Source organism: Diceros bicornis, chromosome 24 (assembly GCF_020826845.1).
Source record: "Diceros bicornis minor isolate mBicDic1 chromosome 24, mDicBic1.mat.cur, whole genome shotgun sequence".
NCBI lineage: Eukaryota > Metazoa > Chordata > Mammalia > Perissodactyla > Rhinocerotidae > Diceros > Diceros bicornis.
Window position 1 is genome coordinate 49,490,646 of NC_080763.1, and position 16,953 is coordinate 49,507,598.

Consider the following 16,953-nt stretch of genomic DNA (forward strand, 5'->3'; position numbering starts at 1 on the left):
GCGCAACCAGCCCAACCCAAGTGGCCTGGGCAGAGCACGCACGGCAGCATCCCGTTCTTCCCACGTGGACAGGGAGCGCTCCCCCAGTGGCCACATACTGGGCCATCAGCCACGTCTCAGCGTCACAGAGCTGGGTTCAGAGACACAGGCCTGCAGAGAAGTCGGCCGCCCCATGTGAGAGTCTGGCTTCTTTGATGCCTCCAAGCCACAGGGAGTGTCCGAGTGGCCCCACGGAGGCCAAGATGCGAGATGCCCAGGGACCCCGCTGTGGGCGTCTGCCAGCCCCAGAACCAGCCACGTGGGGAGGACGACAGTCAGCTAGGACACAGGTGCTAATACTTATTTAAACTGATGATAATGAAAACACAACATCTAAATTTGGAGGAAGCAGGCAAAGCGGTGCTCAGAGGGAAGTCAGTAGCTTTACGCGCTTGTATTAGTGAATAAGAAAAGTGCAGAATCCGCTACCTGGGCTTTCCTATTACGGTACTAGAAAAAGAGCCAAGGAAGCGGAGAAAGGAAAGGACAGCAGAGCAGAACCCACGAGATGGACACTGGACGAGGACGGGAGAGACAGCGTCCCCAGCGCTGATGCACAGAGATGACAGGCAGACGTGAGGCGTGGGCTCGTGTGGGTCCTGACCCACAAACCCGACGTTGACAGACACGGGGTACCTCACGGCAAAGCCTAAGAACCCTGCCCGACGCGGTCCCGCCATGCAGACCGGCGGCCCGGGGCTGCGGCCCTCCACACCTGACGGGGCAGCAGGGGCCGGGGGCTTCTGTAAACCGTCACAGCAGCCCCGCTGTGCTCGTGCGGTGCCTGGATTTACAAGGTTACAAGGAAACTAAGGGGACAGTGGGGAACCGGAGCATCAGCGCGTGCGTGAACGCAGGGGGATGAAGGACACAGGGGCTGAGGCCCGGGTTCTGAGCCCAGTGCAGAGTGGAGATGGCTCCTGAAAACTGACAGGACCGGGTGGCCGTGAGGAGTCCCACAGTGGGGCTCGATGGTCAGCGGCACTCGATGGTCAGCGATGGCGGCACCAAGCAAGGACCCTAGATGGGCAGGGTGACAGTGTGGCTCGGTCAGCTCAGGCCACTGTAACACTTACTCCTCCCAGTTCTGGAGGCCGCGAGTCCCCGGTCAGGGTCCAGGAAGATCAGTGGCCCGTGGGGGCACTTCCTGTCCTCACAGGGCAGAGGGGGGCAGCCAGCTCCCAGGTCTCTTCTTACAAGGGCACTAAGCTCGCTATGAGGGCCCCTCCCACGGGCCCCACTCCTAATGCCATGATATGGGGTTAGGCGTCACCATATGAATTGCGGGGGTACAAACAGGCAGTCCACAACACAGGGAAAACCCTAAAGCAACCCCCCTGGGGCAGTCATCCCCTCTCTGCCTCACCCCCAGCTACACACATACACGTGCGTACATGCACACACGTGAACACAAGCACACACATACATACATGTGCACATACACACCAACGAAGGCTCACCAGGGAGCGTCCCCTACCCCACTGGATGGGCCCCCACAGCAGGGCCAGCCAGGCAGGAGGGGAAGGTCATCCGCATCTCATTCCTCACCATGGGGCCGGGGCTTCGGGCAGGCAGGCAGAGGCTGAAGGACCTGGGCCAGGCCCCTGACCTTGATCCCCCCTGGCCCTGGCTTCCGTGGATCCTGGGACATGGGGCCCAGAGGCACCCCCAACATGAGGGAGCATCAGGCTGCAGGTCCCGGACTCAGGGTGCCCAGCAGCCCATCGGTGCCACCGTAGACCCAGGCTCCTCTCCTTGTCCTCCTGCCCTCCCTGGCGGGGTGGCTTGTTTCGGGCTTGGTGGCTTGTTCCGGGCACATGACATGTGCTCAGGCCAGCACCCTAAACTGGAAGAGGAGGGTGGCACTAGACAGCCCTCTGGAGGCCAGCTTCCCGGGACAGGCCCCTCCAGCTCACCGGCAGGAAGCACCCTGCTCCAGCCTCTGCCCTGCACTCTGCTCCGCGTCACTGGATGGTGGACTCAAGAGGGGCAGCCCCTCCTCGGGTGAGGCGCCCTGCTGCCCTGCCCAGCCATCTGCTCCCTTGGAGGCCCGGCCAGCAGCTACAGCACCCCCAGATCCCGGCGTCCCTCAGTTACTCACATTCTCTTTGCACTGTGCGAAAAAGCTTTGCTGGCCTCAGTGGGAAGGGAGACTGTTGCTGCTGGCCGCCCTGGCTTTGCTGGGGGAGGCATGCATGCGGCCAGGTGCAGGCAGGCTGGTGTGAGCACAGCACTGTGCTCGTGTGAAAAAGCCTCCGTGCTGGCACAGAGGCGCACACGGAAATGCACAAGGCAGAAGTGTGCAAGCACATGGCAGAGGCAAGGTGAGAGGCCAGACCCAGCCCCGTTCACGCCGGCAGTGTCATCAGGGCTCATGCTCCTCTGAACATTGGAAATAGTCCTCATAGAAGCCTGTCTGCTGGAATCTGGACCGAGGCAGACTTCGGGCCTCCCCCTCAGTGCCCCAGGGCCCCTGCAACTTTCCTAACATTAAGCAGCAAATCGACATACCTGCCAAAGGCACGGCCTTTCTTTGGGAACCAGAGGAGCAAGCAGGCAGCCCACACCCAGGAAGGGGCGGGCCAGGGTGAGGGGGCTGCAGTTGGTAACATTTGGGGGCTTATTTCCAAAAAAGAATACAAAGCTACAAGTACAAAATTAGACACAAAAAAGGAAAGTTAAAATAAAATGAGAAAAGAAACAACAAAGACTTATAAAAAGGAAATACTGGGGCCAGCCCAGTGGTGTGGTGGTTAAGTGCAAACGCTCTGCTTCAGCTGCCCGGGGTTCACAGGTTCAGATGCGGGGCACGGACCTATGCACCGCTTATCAAGCCGTGCTGTGGCAGCATCCCATATACAAAATAGAGGAAGATGGGGCACGGATGTTAGCTCAGGGCCATTATTCCTCACCAAAAAAGAAAAAAAGGCAATACCGATAAATTTCACAAACTCCAGAAAAATAACAGCACTTTGCTGCCTGACACATCTTGATACTTTTTCCTGTGTTTCTCCACTGAACTTTTCCATCACCTTCTCATGACAATAATTTTACAGATTCACTTACTATCCAGAAAGATAATTCAATGTATGTTGATTACTGATGGTTCAGGAGTTCTTTGAACTTAACTCATGGGTGAAGCCATGTGAACGCTGAGGCTGTCAGGGCTGGGAACCCCGGAAATGCCTTCAGTTCACAGGCTGGCTGTCGGCTCCCACCACGCGCTCCCAGTGCAGCAGTGTGGTGCCTAGCCTGCTCCTCACACCACAGGCCAGAATAGCGGGCACAGTGGGTGCAGGGGGTCACAGGTGTGTTCCAAAGTCCTCCCTGGCTGCGGAGAGCTGGCAGTAGCTTGGCCATGCTCAGAAGCAACTGGAAACACCTAATGGTGACCCCTGCACTCGAATCCGACTTCCCTTACCCAGAGCCTGGAAAATCCCAGCCAGGGGGACAGGAGGGGTGGTGAGGTGACCACAGCGGCTTTAGCCAGCTGTGGCCTACATACTTTCCTTTTGCAAAGTTTACAAACACGTGACCACGTGCACACAGGAGTGTGGAGGGCCTGAGTCCTGCACCTCCACATTGGAATCCTCGCCAGCAGTTGGTCACCCAGCCCTGCTCCCCTCTGGGGAACTTCAGGTGTTTCCCGGGGAACCAGCCAGCCCTGCCCAGGACATCCGGGCCACCAGCACCCCAAGAGGGTCCCCAAAATGAGAATGGGCAGCTGGGAAAGAACCAGAAGAGCCAAGGGAGGGATGAGTCTGGGGGCTCAGTAGTGTCAGTGTGGTGGGGACCCCGAAGCTGCAGGCCCAACCCACAGGCCCGCCCAGCTCCTTGCTGCTGGGCACGTCAGGGCTCACGCTCTCTGAGTGTTCTATACTTCTGAAGGAGGACGGAACAGACACCACAGCTACTACTGAAACAGAAAAAATATTTTAAAAAGATAGAATGCTATAAAGACACAAAATACTGCTTTAGGTTTACTCCTTATAAAACACAAAATACTTTCAACAGCTGAAGGAAGCCATCGTGGCTGTTGAGAGCCATGCCCCACATTTCACCCGCAGCTTCCTGGGACCCTTGGAGCCCGACCCCAAGGGTAGGCGCCACAAGAGCTGGGCGGGGGATGGGTGCTGAACGAGGGGAGGGGGAGCGGCGCTTGAAGCCTGCGTGTCGGGAAAAATGAACGTGTCCCCTTCCCCACGCCAAGAGCAATTCCTCTCCTACCTCCAACAGGCGCCTCAGATGAGCCGGCTGAACTGAACAGGAAAACAGATCCACTCGAGGATCGTGACGTGGAAGATAATTAATAACACACTTCCACTGTGTTGGATAACTTTTAATAAAATGAGGTGTACATCACTGATATTGAAACGGTCATATGCACAAGAAACAAACCTTTCTAAGGAAACAGGAAAGTGTTGGGGGCGTGGGGGAGAGGACAGTCTTACTTGTAAATCTGAAAATAAGATCTCGAGGCGTGGGTGGTCTCGGCGCCCGAGGCAGGGTCCCAGGGTGCACACACTGCACCCCCAAGCCCTCTTAGACGGCAGTGCCCCGCCAAGCCCACCATCAGTTGCCCTCAAGATCAAGGGCATAAAGGACATGTGTCCAGATTTCTTTAATTCTGAAGAATTAAAGAATTCTTAAATTTAATCTTAAAGTCTTGTCCCAGCACCAGTTTAAGCGTGGGCACCCTCCAATTGAGCAGTACACAGACACGCACCCTTCCTGAACATGGCTGGCACATGGCAGCCTCCTCGCGCCTTGGCCCGGCGAAGGCAGGTCCAGCAGCCTGGCTGGCTAGGGGGGTCTACAGCACGCGCCGGGGCCTCCTGAGGGGCCCGAGAGTCAGATCCTCAGGAGGCACTGCCCCAGATAGCTGACCAGCGTCTCCAACGACCCTCACGTATAAATAGGCATAAATAAAACCCTCCCCAGTCTGCGCTACGTCTAACAGAGACGCGGCTCGCACGCAGATCTGTGACGACACCCAGGGACGAAGGCGCCGCGGGGTGAGGCGCTCGAGCTGAACGGCGCTCTCCCTGAACAGAGCCAACGGAGGCTCAGGCACCGGTGGGAGTGAAGATCGCGACACACCCGCTGACCCAGAGTGCAGGGACGCGTGTCGTACAAAAGGCGAGTCCTCGTTTATACCGTAAAAGTGAACACACCGACTGCAGCTGTTCAGGTTATAAACGTTTCTAATGTAGCAGCAGAAGATGTTGATAGAAAAAATATAATTTTAAGAAAATAGCTGAAAAAATCTAGAGATAAAAGTATAAAAAGTTTAAAAAATAGACCTTAAGACAAAATATTGCCCAAAATGTATAAAACTTAATTTTAAAAAAGTCACCTATCTAAAGTTAAACGATGCTGGATGCAGCTGACGGCGTGCCCTCCATGGAGCTGTAGCGGGACACAGGGGGGACGAGGGCCCGGGGCTGGCAGGAGGTCGGCCAGAGGAGGACCAGCCTGTAGGAAAAGTGCCCGGCCCCCTCGGGGAGGAAGCGGGAGGGGAGGTGGGACACTGTCCTCCCCGCAGACAAACCAGGGCTGACCCCGTGGCGGGGGCAGGCGCACTCCCAGCCCCGGCGCTCTGGGTGTTCTCAGGGGCCTTCTAATGCGGCCACTCCCAGTCGTGGGCACGCAGCCGGCTCAGGTCTCCACCAGGATCTCCACCACGTGGTCCAATTCACCCAGGTCCTTACAGCTGGAGCTAGGTGGCGGGGCGGGCGCAGAGGCCAAGGCATCGAGCGTGTCACTGTGGCCCGACTTGGCGCCACCCACCATGCCCGTCAGCACGGCGTCCAGGTCATAGTAGGAGCTGTCCACGTCTGAAAACAGCTCCTCCACGGCACCGGGAGTTTTACTATCCAGGGTTTCAAATATCTGATCTAACGACTTCGGAAAGCTCCCTCTGTTTTCTCGAGGGCTGTCCACTTCCCAAACGCTGCTCTGTGGGCTCTGCAGGGCCTGTGCAGATGGGACCACGCAGAGTTCAGAAACCATGTCTGGCGCGTGGCCGTCCCCCAAGCCAGGGCCAGGGGGCTCCGCCTCTCGTGCTGAGCGACACAGGATCTCCGTGGAGACGAGGCGGTCGAGTGGCGCCCGCCCCACCGTCTGGGGCGCCGTCACCCGCCAAGTCCCATCCTGGGTCATCTCTTCCTGGATCTGCCGGACTGTGTTGGCTATGAGGACCGAGCGGCAGAGGTTGGGTTCGACCAGCATGTGGCAGAGCTGGAGCTTGACCAGCGACATGTCCAGGAGCGACTGCCGCTGCAGGCTGTAGGAGGGCGCAGCCCGGAGGGCGGCCAGGGCTCCTTCCCCGTCCTCCTCGCCATCCGCGCACTTCCTCTTCAACCCCCGTGCAAACATGGTGTCCTGTGGAAACCAAGGAAGAGGCCGTTTAGCACATTTCAGGGTCCCCAGCAGACAGTGCCCCCCGATTCAGTCCCCGACTGTCAGAAGTGACCTGTGGCAGACAGGGACGTGGGAGAGGTGGACAGGCGGGCGACTCAGGATGGCCACATTCCCGTGCGTGAGTCTTTAATTCAAGCACGGCCACCTGGAACCCGTGAAGGTTGTTACGGACGACACATCTCTAAACCGCAGCACAACTGTCTCCATCAGAAAAGATAACCAGACTAAACACAGGAGGAATCTATCTTTAAAGGGCTGGCGGGAAACTCTACACCAAATCCTCAGCATGCGTGCAGGTGAGGGAAGAGACTGGCTGAAGCAGGATGAGCGCACCTCAGTGAGGCTGCAGATGGGACAGTGCGTGCCAGGGCGCCCTGGCCACGGGGCCGCGGGACGCCTGACACCCATGGGCTGTGGGGTCCTTACCACTGACAGGCACCCCTGCGCGTCAGCCGGGCCGGGTCCTTCCCCCTCAAAGCCCTCACCAACGAGGGCACTTCCACATGGTGCAGACGGCCCCACTGGAAAGCTGCCCCAAGGCCGAGAGGCCAGCGGGGGAGCAGACACAGGGCACATGCCCCTCATGGCCCCTCGAGCTCCCAGCTCGAGTTCACAGTGCCACTGGGGCCGCCTGGCGGCACAGCTCACGGCAGCTACGTTCCCTCCATCCGAGGTGCGGGGCTCTGCTCCGCCAGGCTGCTCTCCGCCTGTCAGTGCTCACGCTCCACTGGGCACAAGCGCACGACCAGGGTCTCCGGGGCCACCTCACCCCCCAACTCCCTCTTCCCTCGAAGGATGCCAACCGCCACAGGGCAGGGGGCGGGGTCCTCCCCAGGGCTTGTGGCAGCCCCGGCTCACCCAGGTGGCATCGTGAGGGGTGGGGGTGCAGGTGGGTGGGGATATAAAGATTCCTGGGCCTCACCCAGACCCACGGAGGCTCTGGGGTGCGTGGCCCGACACAGCGTGTTCGCTTATCTCTACTTAGAAGCAAAAGTATGAGGAAGCTATTCTTTTGAACAGATTCTTTTTTTTTTTTTTTTAATTTTATTTATTTATTTATCTTTCCCCCCAAAGCCCCAGTAGATAGTTGTGTCACAGCTGCACATCCTTCTAGTTGCTGTATGTGGGATGTGGCCTCAGCATGGCTGGAGAAGCGGTGCCTCGGTGCACGCCCGGGATCCGAACCTGGGCCGCCAGCAGCGGAGCGCGTGCACGTAACCGCTAAGCCACGGGGCCGGCACTGAACAGATTCTAAGTCGAGAGATCTTCGGGGAATTAAAAAGTGGAGCAGGACGGGGCCAGGGCTCCAGCTGCTTACCTGCACCACCTTGCCGGGCGCTGGGAGGACATGGAGCCGGCTCAGGACAACCGGCCGGCAGGGTCTGCCACCCCACAGGCATTCATCGTGGACTACCCTTTCCAGAAGAAAGTTAAGCCGTAATGCACTAAGTTCTCTCTTCCCAAGGTTGTACGATAGCTAAACATCTCTATCTCAAATAATTTCTTTGAGTTCTTCATAAAGAGAACTGGAATCTTCTAAATACACAAATTTCTGGACTCTGTGTGTGTGTGTGTGAGAGGAAGACTAGACCGGAGCTAACATCCGATACCAATCCTCCTCTTCTTGCTGAGGAAGATTGGCCCTGGGCTGACATCCGAGCCCATCTTCCTCTACTTTATATGGGATGCCGCCACAGCACGGCTTGACAAGCGGTGCGTTGGTGCGCCCGGGACTCGAACCTCGAACCCCCAGCCGCTGAAGCAGAGCGCGTGCACTTAACCGCTGTGCCACCGGGCCGGCCCCATGGATTTTCTTTTTTTAAATATCAATCCTGTGGCACCCTGTGACTGCTGCTGGCCTATCACCACAGCATGCCCAGGGGCTCCCCGAGGACGGGGCAGGGGGGATGCGCACCTGTGCTGTCCGAGCTCAGGGCCCCATGAGCAAGGACGGGACAGTTCTGCCATGCCCACCCGTCCCCAGGAGCCCCTCTGGAGGCTCACTCCTGCCAGCCCTATCCTTAAATAGACAGAAGAATGTCCTGTCCTCTGAATTCCCTTCAATGTCGTAGATCTCTCCTCCTGTGCACGTAACATCTTAAAAAATTAAGTGACTCTTGGGCATTTACCCTGGAGAAATGAAAACCAATGTTCATCAAAAACACGCACAATGTTCCCAGCAGCTCTCCTCACAACTGCCCCAAACGGGAAACAGCACCCTTCAACGGGGCGTGGCTGACACGCTGGTGCAGCTGCGGCACCACACGGCGTGGAAGTGACCGGTGATGCCGCACTTGGATGGACCCCGAGGGAATCACACTGCGTGAGAAGGCCAATCGCAAAAGGCTGCACACTGTATACTCCCATCTCCGTGACACCTTCAAGTGACAGCAACGGGGTGGGCACAGCCCTAAAAGGGCGAGCTCGGGGAGACCTCTGGGGTGAGGGAACTGCTCTGCATCTGGACTGTAGAGGCGGGTCCACCAAGCTCTACATGTGCTCTACTGCACAGAACCACGCACATGCACACGCACACACCATCTCAATCAGCTCTGTGGCTGCACGGAAGCCAGTTTCCTGGTGTGGACACTGTGCTGTGCATCTTATGTAGGCGCCAACACTGGGGAGGTGGGGGAAAGGGTGTACCTCCAGGACATTTCTTAGCAACTTCCTGTGGATCTGTAATGATTTCAAAATAAAACGTTTAAAAAACTAAGTGACCACAGCTTATTCCCTCCACAAGACTAATTTCCCCAGAACAGCAGACAGGTCTTACTTATCAAAACAGCCCCTCAAGCCACTGCCACTTTTATCATAATAACACCCTGTACACACCAGCTTATCAACTATTTTTCTTTTTTTTTTTTTTTTTTTTTTTTTGTGAGGAGATCAGCCCTGAGCTAACATCCGCCAATCCTCCTCTTTTTTTGCTGAGGAAGACGACCCTGGGCTAACATCGGTGCCTATCTCCCTCCACTTTATATGGGACGCCGCCACAGCATGGCTTACCAAGCAGTGCGTCGGTGCGCGCCTGGGATCCGAACCAGCGAACCCTGGGCCGCCGCAGCGGAGCGCGCGCACTTAACCGCTTGCGCCACCGGGCCGGCCCCTTATCAACTATTTTTAAATGAAGGAAAGAGTTTACCACCAAAACACTTTAAAAAATTTCAATTACCGCTGGTCATAAAGGATTCAAGGATTTTTTGTCTTGGCTGCAAATTTAACTTTTACAGAGTATTTTTTCTCCCCAATCACTTGTTTAAAAGTCACTGGCTTAAAACTGCTAAGTATATTGAGAATATAAGATTATGTCAAACTGTAAAAAGACACCCTGTGTTGGGGGAAAAAATGAAGTTTCAAGAGTTCCTCTGGGGCAAGTCACTTCACCCCTTGGCATTTAGTATCTCTTTTCAACCAAATATAAAATTCTAACTCTGCTTAACAACTGATTTAATTTAAGGCCCAAACCAAACTCGCTTGAATAACATAATTAAGCCCTAGCTCCCAACAGAAGAACTCGGAGCTGCCTTCCCTCTGGCCCCACACAGCTCGGGTCTAGGCATTTCGGGTCCTCGCAGAGAGGTTCTATGGGAGGTCAGCAATGCCACGAGGGGCTGGTGGGGCAGGACAGAGACCCACAGCTTCCACTCCAACTGCGCAAGAAGCTACACTGAGCACCCAACCCCCACTTGAGGGGTCCTTAGCAAGCCCGGGGCAGGAGTTCATGGTGGTCAACCCACGGGAGAACCTTGAACCAGAGGCTGAATTCAGTGCCGGCCACAGCCCGGGGTGGTCAGCAGCCCTGGGCGGTCAGCAGCCCTGGGCACACATCGCTGCCAGCCCAGAGAGCGCCCCTATTCATATTTGCTCTGAGAGACTGAATATACACAAGGACAACGGCCAGATCCATCCAGGACGCCGACCCCTTACCTGCAGCCACAGCCCAGGATGCCGACCCCTCATTGTGGGCACAGCCGGGGCAGCAGCCTGCTGTCTGTGCTCAGACCTGCAGGGAGTCAGACCTCTCTATCTCCAGAGACAGCCCAGGAAGTGAACAACCACTCAGTACGGTCGCCCCAAACCTCCAGGGCTTGATCAGTAACTGACGGCTTCCCTAATGTTTGTCCCCACTTTCAGCTTAAGACTGACGGGAGAAAGACAAATGCGTTCCCCAAGCAATCACAGGACACCCCGCTTCCCCAGACCCCCATCAGGTGCCCCCGAGTCCCCCCAGTTCCTATAAAGAAGCTTTCTATGCATAGAAAACATTTTAACATTTCAACATATACATTATGATATGTATTACACGTACACGTTATAGACATGCGTACAGATATATTATATGCACATAGTAACAATGAACACATGTACATGTAACAACACTACAAAGGCTCCCATAACGACCCCTGGCTGCAGTAGCTCCAAATATTCAGCCTTTGCCTTTCTCACAGGGTTGCCTCATTTTGTCTCTGCAGCTCACTGTAGAGAATCGGGAAAAGTATCAGCAAGCACAAACCATCCCCCGCAGCCCCAACCGCTCGGAGGCATCGCACAAGCTTGTTCTTCCAGTGTCTCCCCTGACCACTTTCTTCTCTGTGAATCTGAGAGCTCACTGCAAGTTCAGCTTTTCCTGCTTATAACATTTTCCATGTCACATAAAGTTTCCCATCACTTCTGACAGCCTCGCATTTATCCCAATGCGTAAACACAGGACGTGGTACTGATCCCCTGTCCACAGCCTTTACACCGCACCCCATCTTTCCAGGTACGGGATGCAAGGTCTCACTCTGGGCACGTTGGTGTTTCCAGCACTTTATTTCTGAGAGCTTCTCTGAAGACAGGGGGTGGGAGCATTTTTAAGGCCCATGACACACATTACCAAGCTGCTTTCTAGGAAGGCAAGACCTATTTACCCTCCCCCAGTTCCTTCTGCGTTGATTCTTTCTCGTTTGCTGGTAAGCTCCCCCTCCGCTTTCCCAATGATCCAGCACCAGCTACCGCCTCCGCCCACCGCACCCCACCGAGCCCACCACCCTCGCTTCTGCCCAGCGTCCACCATTAGCCTGTTTCACCACCCTGCATGTAAACAGATTAAGATTTAAAATAAGCAAGTTGAAGGGGTCAACCGTGGTGTATCTGACAAAGGAACACTACTCAGCAACAAAAACAACAACCACATATGCAACATGGATGAATCTCAAAACACCAGGCTGAATCAATGAGCAAGAACAAGAACAGGCACCGTATGATTCGATTTATAGGAACTTCTAGAACACGCACAGCTAACCTGAGTTGTAAAATAGCAGAATGGCTGCCATGGGGGAGTAGGGAGCAGAGAGAACTCTCTACAGGACCATGAAATGCACTGCATCTAGACAGACACATGGGTTACACAAGGATATGTACCTGTCAGAGTTCACTGAACAGCACTACTACTATCTGTTCATCTTATTGTATCAAATTATACCTTGATTAGAAACAGAAATACATAAATAAACAAGTTGATGGGTGGAGGGGCTACCACACTACTTTAAATCTAAAACCACCTTAGATACGATACAGCCCCCGTGCACCTCACTCAGTGCTCCGACGGCATTCAGCGGGCCAGGACAAATACACGTTCAAAGTCATCCTAAGGTACTCCTCTCCAACGTGCCAAACCCTGAGCAACCATTAATTTCTGTTACAGTCAACACAAGAAAATGCTGGCAGACCTATCATGACAAAAAGGAACAGCTCCAGGGCAGTTCGTCCACCGCACCGCCGACATGCCATCGCCTAGAGCCCGTGCTCAGAGAGGTTGGGCTGAGCCCAGGAGGAGGTGGCCTGCGAGGACCACCCTCCTCAGACATTTGTGTCTGAGACCAAGTCAGCGCGGAGTCCAGTTCTAAAGAGACCCTGAGAGATAACCCCGTCTGAAGGGCAGAGGCTGGGAACAGCTCTCTATGGGCGGTGTGACTGTGGCCTGAGGGTGCTTAACTCTTCTAACACGGGGTGACACAAGGCCCCACTAACTGCAGAGCCTGACTCATCACTAAGTTCTGAACAAAAACATGTTCGGTATCACTCACCTCCATTATCTCCATTATCTCCGCAGTGGGCCAGGTCTTGCTGCATATCTAGTGAAATGCTCAAATCTCACCAACTCCTAGGTTTAACCTGGTGAAATGCTCAAATCTCACCAACTCTTAGGTTTAACCGTGTTCCGCTTGAGACCCTCCAGCGTCAAAGGCGACAGCCGGGCCGTCAGGGTTTACCCCTCAGTCAATGCCCACACTGCCCTTAGGCCTTCTCCAGACCAAGCACTGACAGAACAGAGAAAAATGAAGAAGAGGGACAGAAGGACTGAGAGGTTCCACATGGCAGTGGAGCCAGGGAGGGGCGCTGTGCCCGCCAACCCAGAGCACCCCCAAGGCAAAGGGGACAGCAGCCCGGACCCCGCACCCATCATGGCCGGGTGGCCCTGCCTGCAGCAGCTCTCACACTGCGAGGCGGATGGAAAATGCAGATCCCCAGATTCTGAGCAGGAGGAGGCCTGGTACAGACTCCCCTCTAACATGACCTATCACCAAGACCTTCAGCCACTGCCAAGAGCTCTCGTGATCCTCAGGCTTTTAAGGCAAATCAACACGAACACTTTCAGTTTCTGTCACACATCAGATTTGCTTTGAAATCCTTCATCAGAGAAAAACAGCGGGAGATGTAGAAAGCCTGGCAACGTTTTGGGAACTGCTGCATGTGAGTTGGGGTGTGGGTCCATCATTCCACGACTGCCTGAAATGTTTCATAAGCTGTTGCTAAAAAGTTCACTTTAGGTACTTCCATCACTTGGAACGAAAGACACAAACTTTCTTCACCAGGAAACATGTTCCAATAACAAGCTGATGGAAACTTTCCAGCCCTCCTTCCAAGATAAAACCTGCCACTCTTTCTGAAAAAACGTCACAACTGACTTTTTATTCTGAATTTCAACTTTAATTATAAAACATGGAAAACCTGAAAATAAGGAATAGTTGTATGCAGGAAGTTTATACGACATTAAACTTAATTCTGTAAACAATTTTTCCCTTGGCTCTTTTTAAAAGAAGGGTCGACTCAGTCCCGCTGTCCTTTTGGCAACACACAGGCCAGCAGAAGAGGAGACCAGCCAGGGAGCCCTCCACTTGGACCACAGCATTGCCCAGCAAACTGTTACCTCATAGGCTCTTTTCCTGGTCATCCTATTTTGGGGACAATAAGCTTTTGTAAAGGTAGAGTTAAGCTTGCCTCTGACTTCTGGAAGGAGTTCCTGGTACTTTTCCTAGTCATAGCACCGCTGCCCCCATCTGACAGTGCAGCAGGGCAGGCACAAGGAGCCCGGGGGGAGACACTTCACCCGCCACCCAGGGTCTGGGAACCCTCCTCTTCCCACATCCTCCTCCCATCCCTGACGTCAGCCTCCATGGACCAGGCAGCTGAGGCCAGACTGCAGACCACCCAAGGCAGGCACCCTCCCTCCCTGCCACTCCCTGCCCAGCTGAAAGAGAAGTCGCATCAAGTGCACTACGGGGGAGGAAAACCATCGCAAAACAGCCTTAAGGGTCCTTTCCCAAGAATTAACACCAAGAAACAAAGGAGAACTCAAACTGAACACTCACAGCCCGCCACAGGGAGGCCACTCTGCCCTCCAAGGTTCGGGGGAAAGGTGCCCCAGACTGGGCCATTTTGGAAGGCGTTATATTACCAACCTAGTTTTGCTAAAAGGACCTAAGATGAAATTCAAGCCTTCCATTGCTAACATCCACCACCCACTCCTCATTCTGTAAGGAAGGCAGATTACGAGGGAAACCTAGAAACAGGGCCAGGACAGATCACGATCTGTGGGTGGACTGGCGGATGAAAGGAGGGCCGGATGGACAGGTAGGTGGGTGGATGGACAGAAGCACGGATGATGAGTGAGGCCGCAGGGCAGCTATGGGTCACTCTGGTCAGGGCTGTAAATTCCAGTCGGCCAGACAAGAGGCCGACTGGAACTGCTGCATCTGAGTTGGTGTGTGGGGTTCATCATTCCACTACTGTCTGATCTGTCCCCACAGGTCTCCACGGGGGTCTTCGTGGGGACCAGGCGGGAGCGACCGCTAAAGGTGCACGAGGAGCAGGGGCAGCCTGCACTGCCCTCCTCCAAGCCAACGGGAAGAAGACAGTGCGGGGGCTTCCCTGCGGCAGCCATCACTTCACAAGCAGCCCAATACCCATCTTAAGAGTTTCTCCTCTTAAAAAGAGCCCCTAATTTGATAAAGCCAAGAAGGAGGTGTTACTTTTTGATTAAAATGGTGCAGGACAGCACGAGAGGCACTTCCCAGGTGGGGGATGGCTCGTCGTGCGGGCGGGGGACGCCAGTCCTCCGGGTCGCGCCCCCTCCTCCCACCCCCAGCCTCCCCCAGCCTCCCCCATCCCGACCCTCCCCCGCCCGGGGCCGAGGGCCTCCCGCGCGTGGCAGCGCGCACTCCCCGGGCCCGCCGAGGCCGAGGAACCCGGCCAGCCGGCACGGGGACGCGACCTGGGGGCAGCCCCGCAGCCGCACAAGGCCCGCCACCCGCCGCCCGGGCCGAGACGCTCACCTGGCCGCCCGCCGCCCGGGCCGGAGGCTCACCTGGCCGCCCGCCGTCCGCGCCCGCGCCCGCGCCCGCCGCCGAGGGAGGAGCTGGATCGAGGGGCGGGGCCTGCCGGGCCGGGGCGGGGCCGCTCCCCGCCCACAAAGGGTCGCCATGGCGCCGGCCGCCCCGACCTCTGATTGGCTGAGCCAGGGGGCGGGGCCTCCGGTTCAAACCGCGGGCGGGGCCTGGCGCGCGTGTTCCCGCGCGGCCGCGTTGGCCGTTGGGGCCCGCGCCCTCCACCGCCCCGCCTCCGCTGGCTCCCAGGTCTCCGCGCGCGGCCCTAGTGCGCCTGCGCAGATCCACTCGGGGGCGGGGCGGCGGAATGTGGGAGGGAGAGGACCGGGAAGATGGGGGAGGGGGAGGAGGACTGGGAGGGGCTGTAGGAAGGGGAGGGGGAGGAGTTAGGGGAAGGGGTTTGGCGAGGGGGAAGAGGACCGGGAAATGAAGTGAAACCGTAAAAGTAGAAAGCAGGGGAGATTTAAAGAAAAAAAAAAAAATTTCTTGGTGGAAAAGGTCATAAATAGGATACAAAATCCTGAATTTATTAATTCAAGTACTGTCTCTCGACTGCAGGCCACAGCTGCAGTGATAACCAAGTAAAGTGCCAACACTCTCCTGTCACGTGATGGGGGGTGAGGAAATACCAGATGCATATACACCAACCACAGTGCTGAGTGCTGTTAGAAAAAGCCAAGGTGGGGCGAGGACCCTTTCATACAGGCCTCTAGGATAAGGGGGCCTCTGAGAAGACACCTGTCCACACAAATAATCCATAATCAATCTACAAATCAAAATTGGGGTGAGTTTATTATATGAGCCAGCTTTCAGGGAATGACCTTCCCCAAGGAAGAAAGCACTCGGAAGAAGCGGGGTGTACAGAGTGCTTATGCATCGTCTTGGAACAAGGAACATGCATCAAATACGATGGCAATATACCTTTTACTACAGTCACAAGATGTTTTCCTAGCACTGCGGGTCAGTGATCACAAGATGAGCACAGGAGGTCAGTAATGAATCCTCAGCTTCTGGGTAGAAATGCTTATCTACAAAGAAATGCTGATATGGGAAGGATATCTTTAAGGGCATCATTCTCGGCTATGGGTCACTGTAAATGTTTAGGGCAGATGTACAGTGCATGCTCGACAGGCCACGTCAGGCCTTTCTGGAAAAACAAGGTCAGGCTGAATTAGTTTTAAACCAAATGGCGTCCTCACACCTCCAATATTTCTTATTGCTTTTCATTTATTCATCACACCATAAGGAAGGGAGGAAGAGAATTCCAGGCAGAGGGACGGGCTGGGACAAGTCCTTGAGGCAAGAGAGAGCCTGATGGAGTGAGAAATCTGTGATCCTGGAAAGTTTGAGTGGAGGGTGGGGGTGGGGGGACTTGGGCTTCCTCTGAGATGGAGACCACTGGAGGGTTGTGCTGAAGAGGAACAGGTCCTGAATTGGGCTTGAAAAGAATCACTTTTGAGAATAGATTTGGGAGGAGGGTGGCAGTAGAAAGTCCAATTTGGTTACTGCAGGTGAAAGACAATGGTCTGTGATCACTGTGGCTACACGCAAATTTAAAAGGTATACATGTCAAACGAAGAGGAAAGAATAGGGAAAAATTTTGTCTCTAGCCACATGCCACACAAAAGATTAAATTGCTTAATACACAGACATCCTGTGAATGAAAACAAGATCAACAAACCAATAGAAAATTGGCAAAGGGTATTAACACACAGTTCAGAACAAAGGAAATAAAATGTTTATAAACTGGTGAAAAGGCACCCAGCCTCAGAATGAGAGCAATGCAAATTAAAGCTACACTAGGGCCGGCCTGGTGGCTCAAGCCGTTAAGTGGGCACAC

At 55.0% G+C, this 16,953-nt stretch overlaps 1 protein-coding gene across 1 annotated transcript; it reads right to left on the bottom strand.

Moving 5' to 3' along the window:
* Positions 1–4,363: 4,363 nt before the first annotated feature.
* CDCA4 (cell division cycle associated 4) lies at positions 4,364–15,119 on the bottom strand. The gene is made up of 2 exons (XM_058567868.1): positions 15,063–15,119; positions 4,364–6,423 (listed from the first exon to the last, which is right to left on the bottom strand). Exon 2 carries the CDS (start codon positions 6,415–6,417, stop codon positions 5,698–5,700), a length of 720 nt encoding a protein of 239 aa, XP_058423851.1. The 5' UTR covers positions 6,418–6,423; positions 15,063–15,119; the 3' UTR covers positions 4,364–5,697.
* Between the last annotated feature and the right edge of the window lie 1,834 nt (positions 15,120–16,953).

Bases quoted from the DNA above. Each gene is read 5' to 3' on its own strand.
- CDCA4 (XM_058567868.1), bottom strand. From the start codon at position 6,417: ATGTTTGCACGGGGGTTGAAGAGGAAGTGCGCGGATGGCGAGGAGGAC.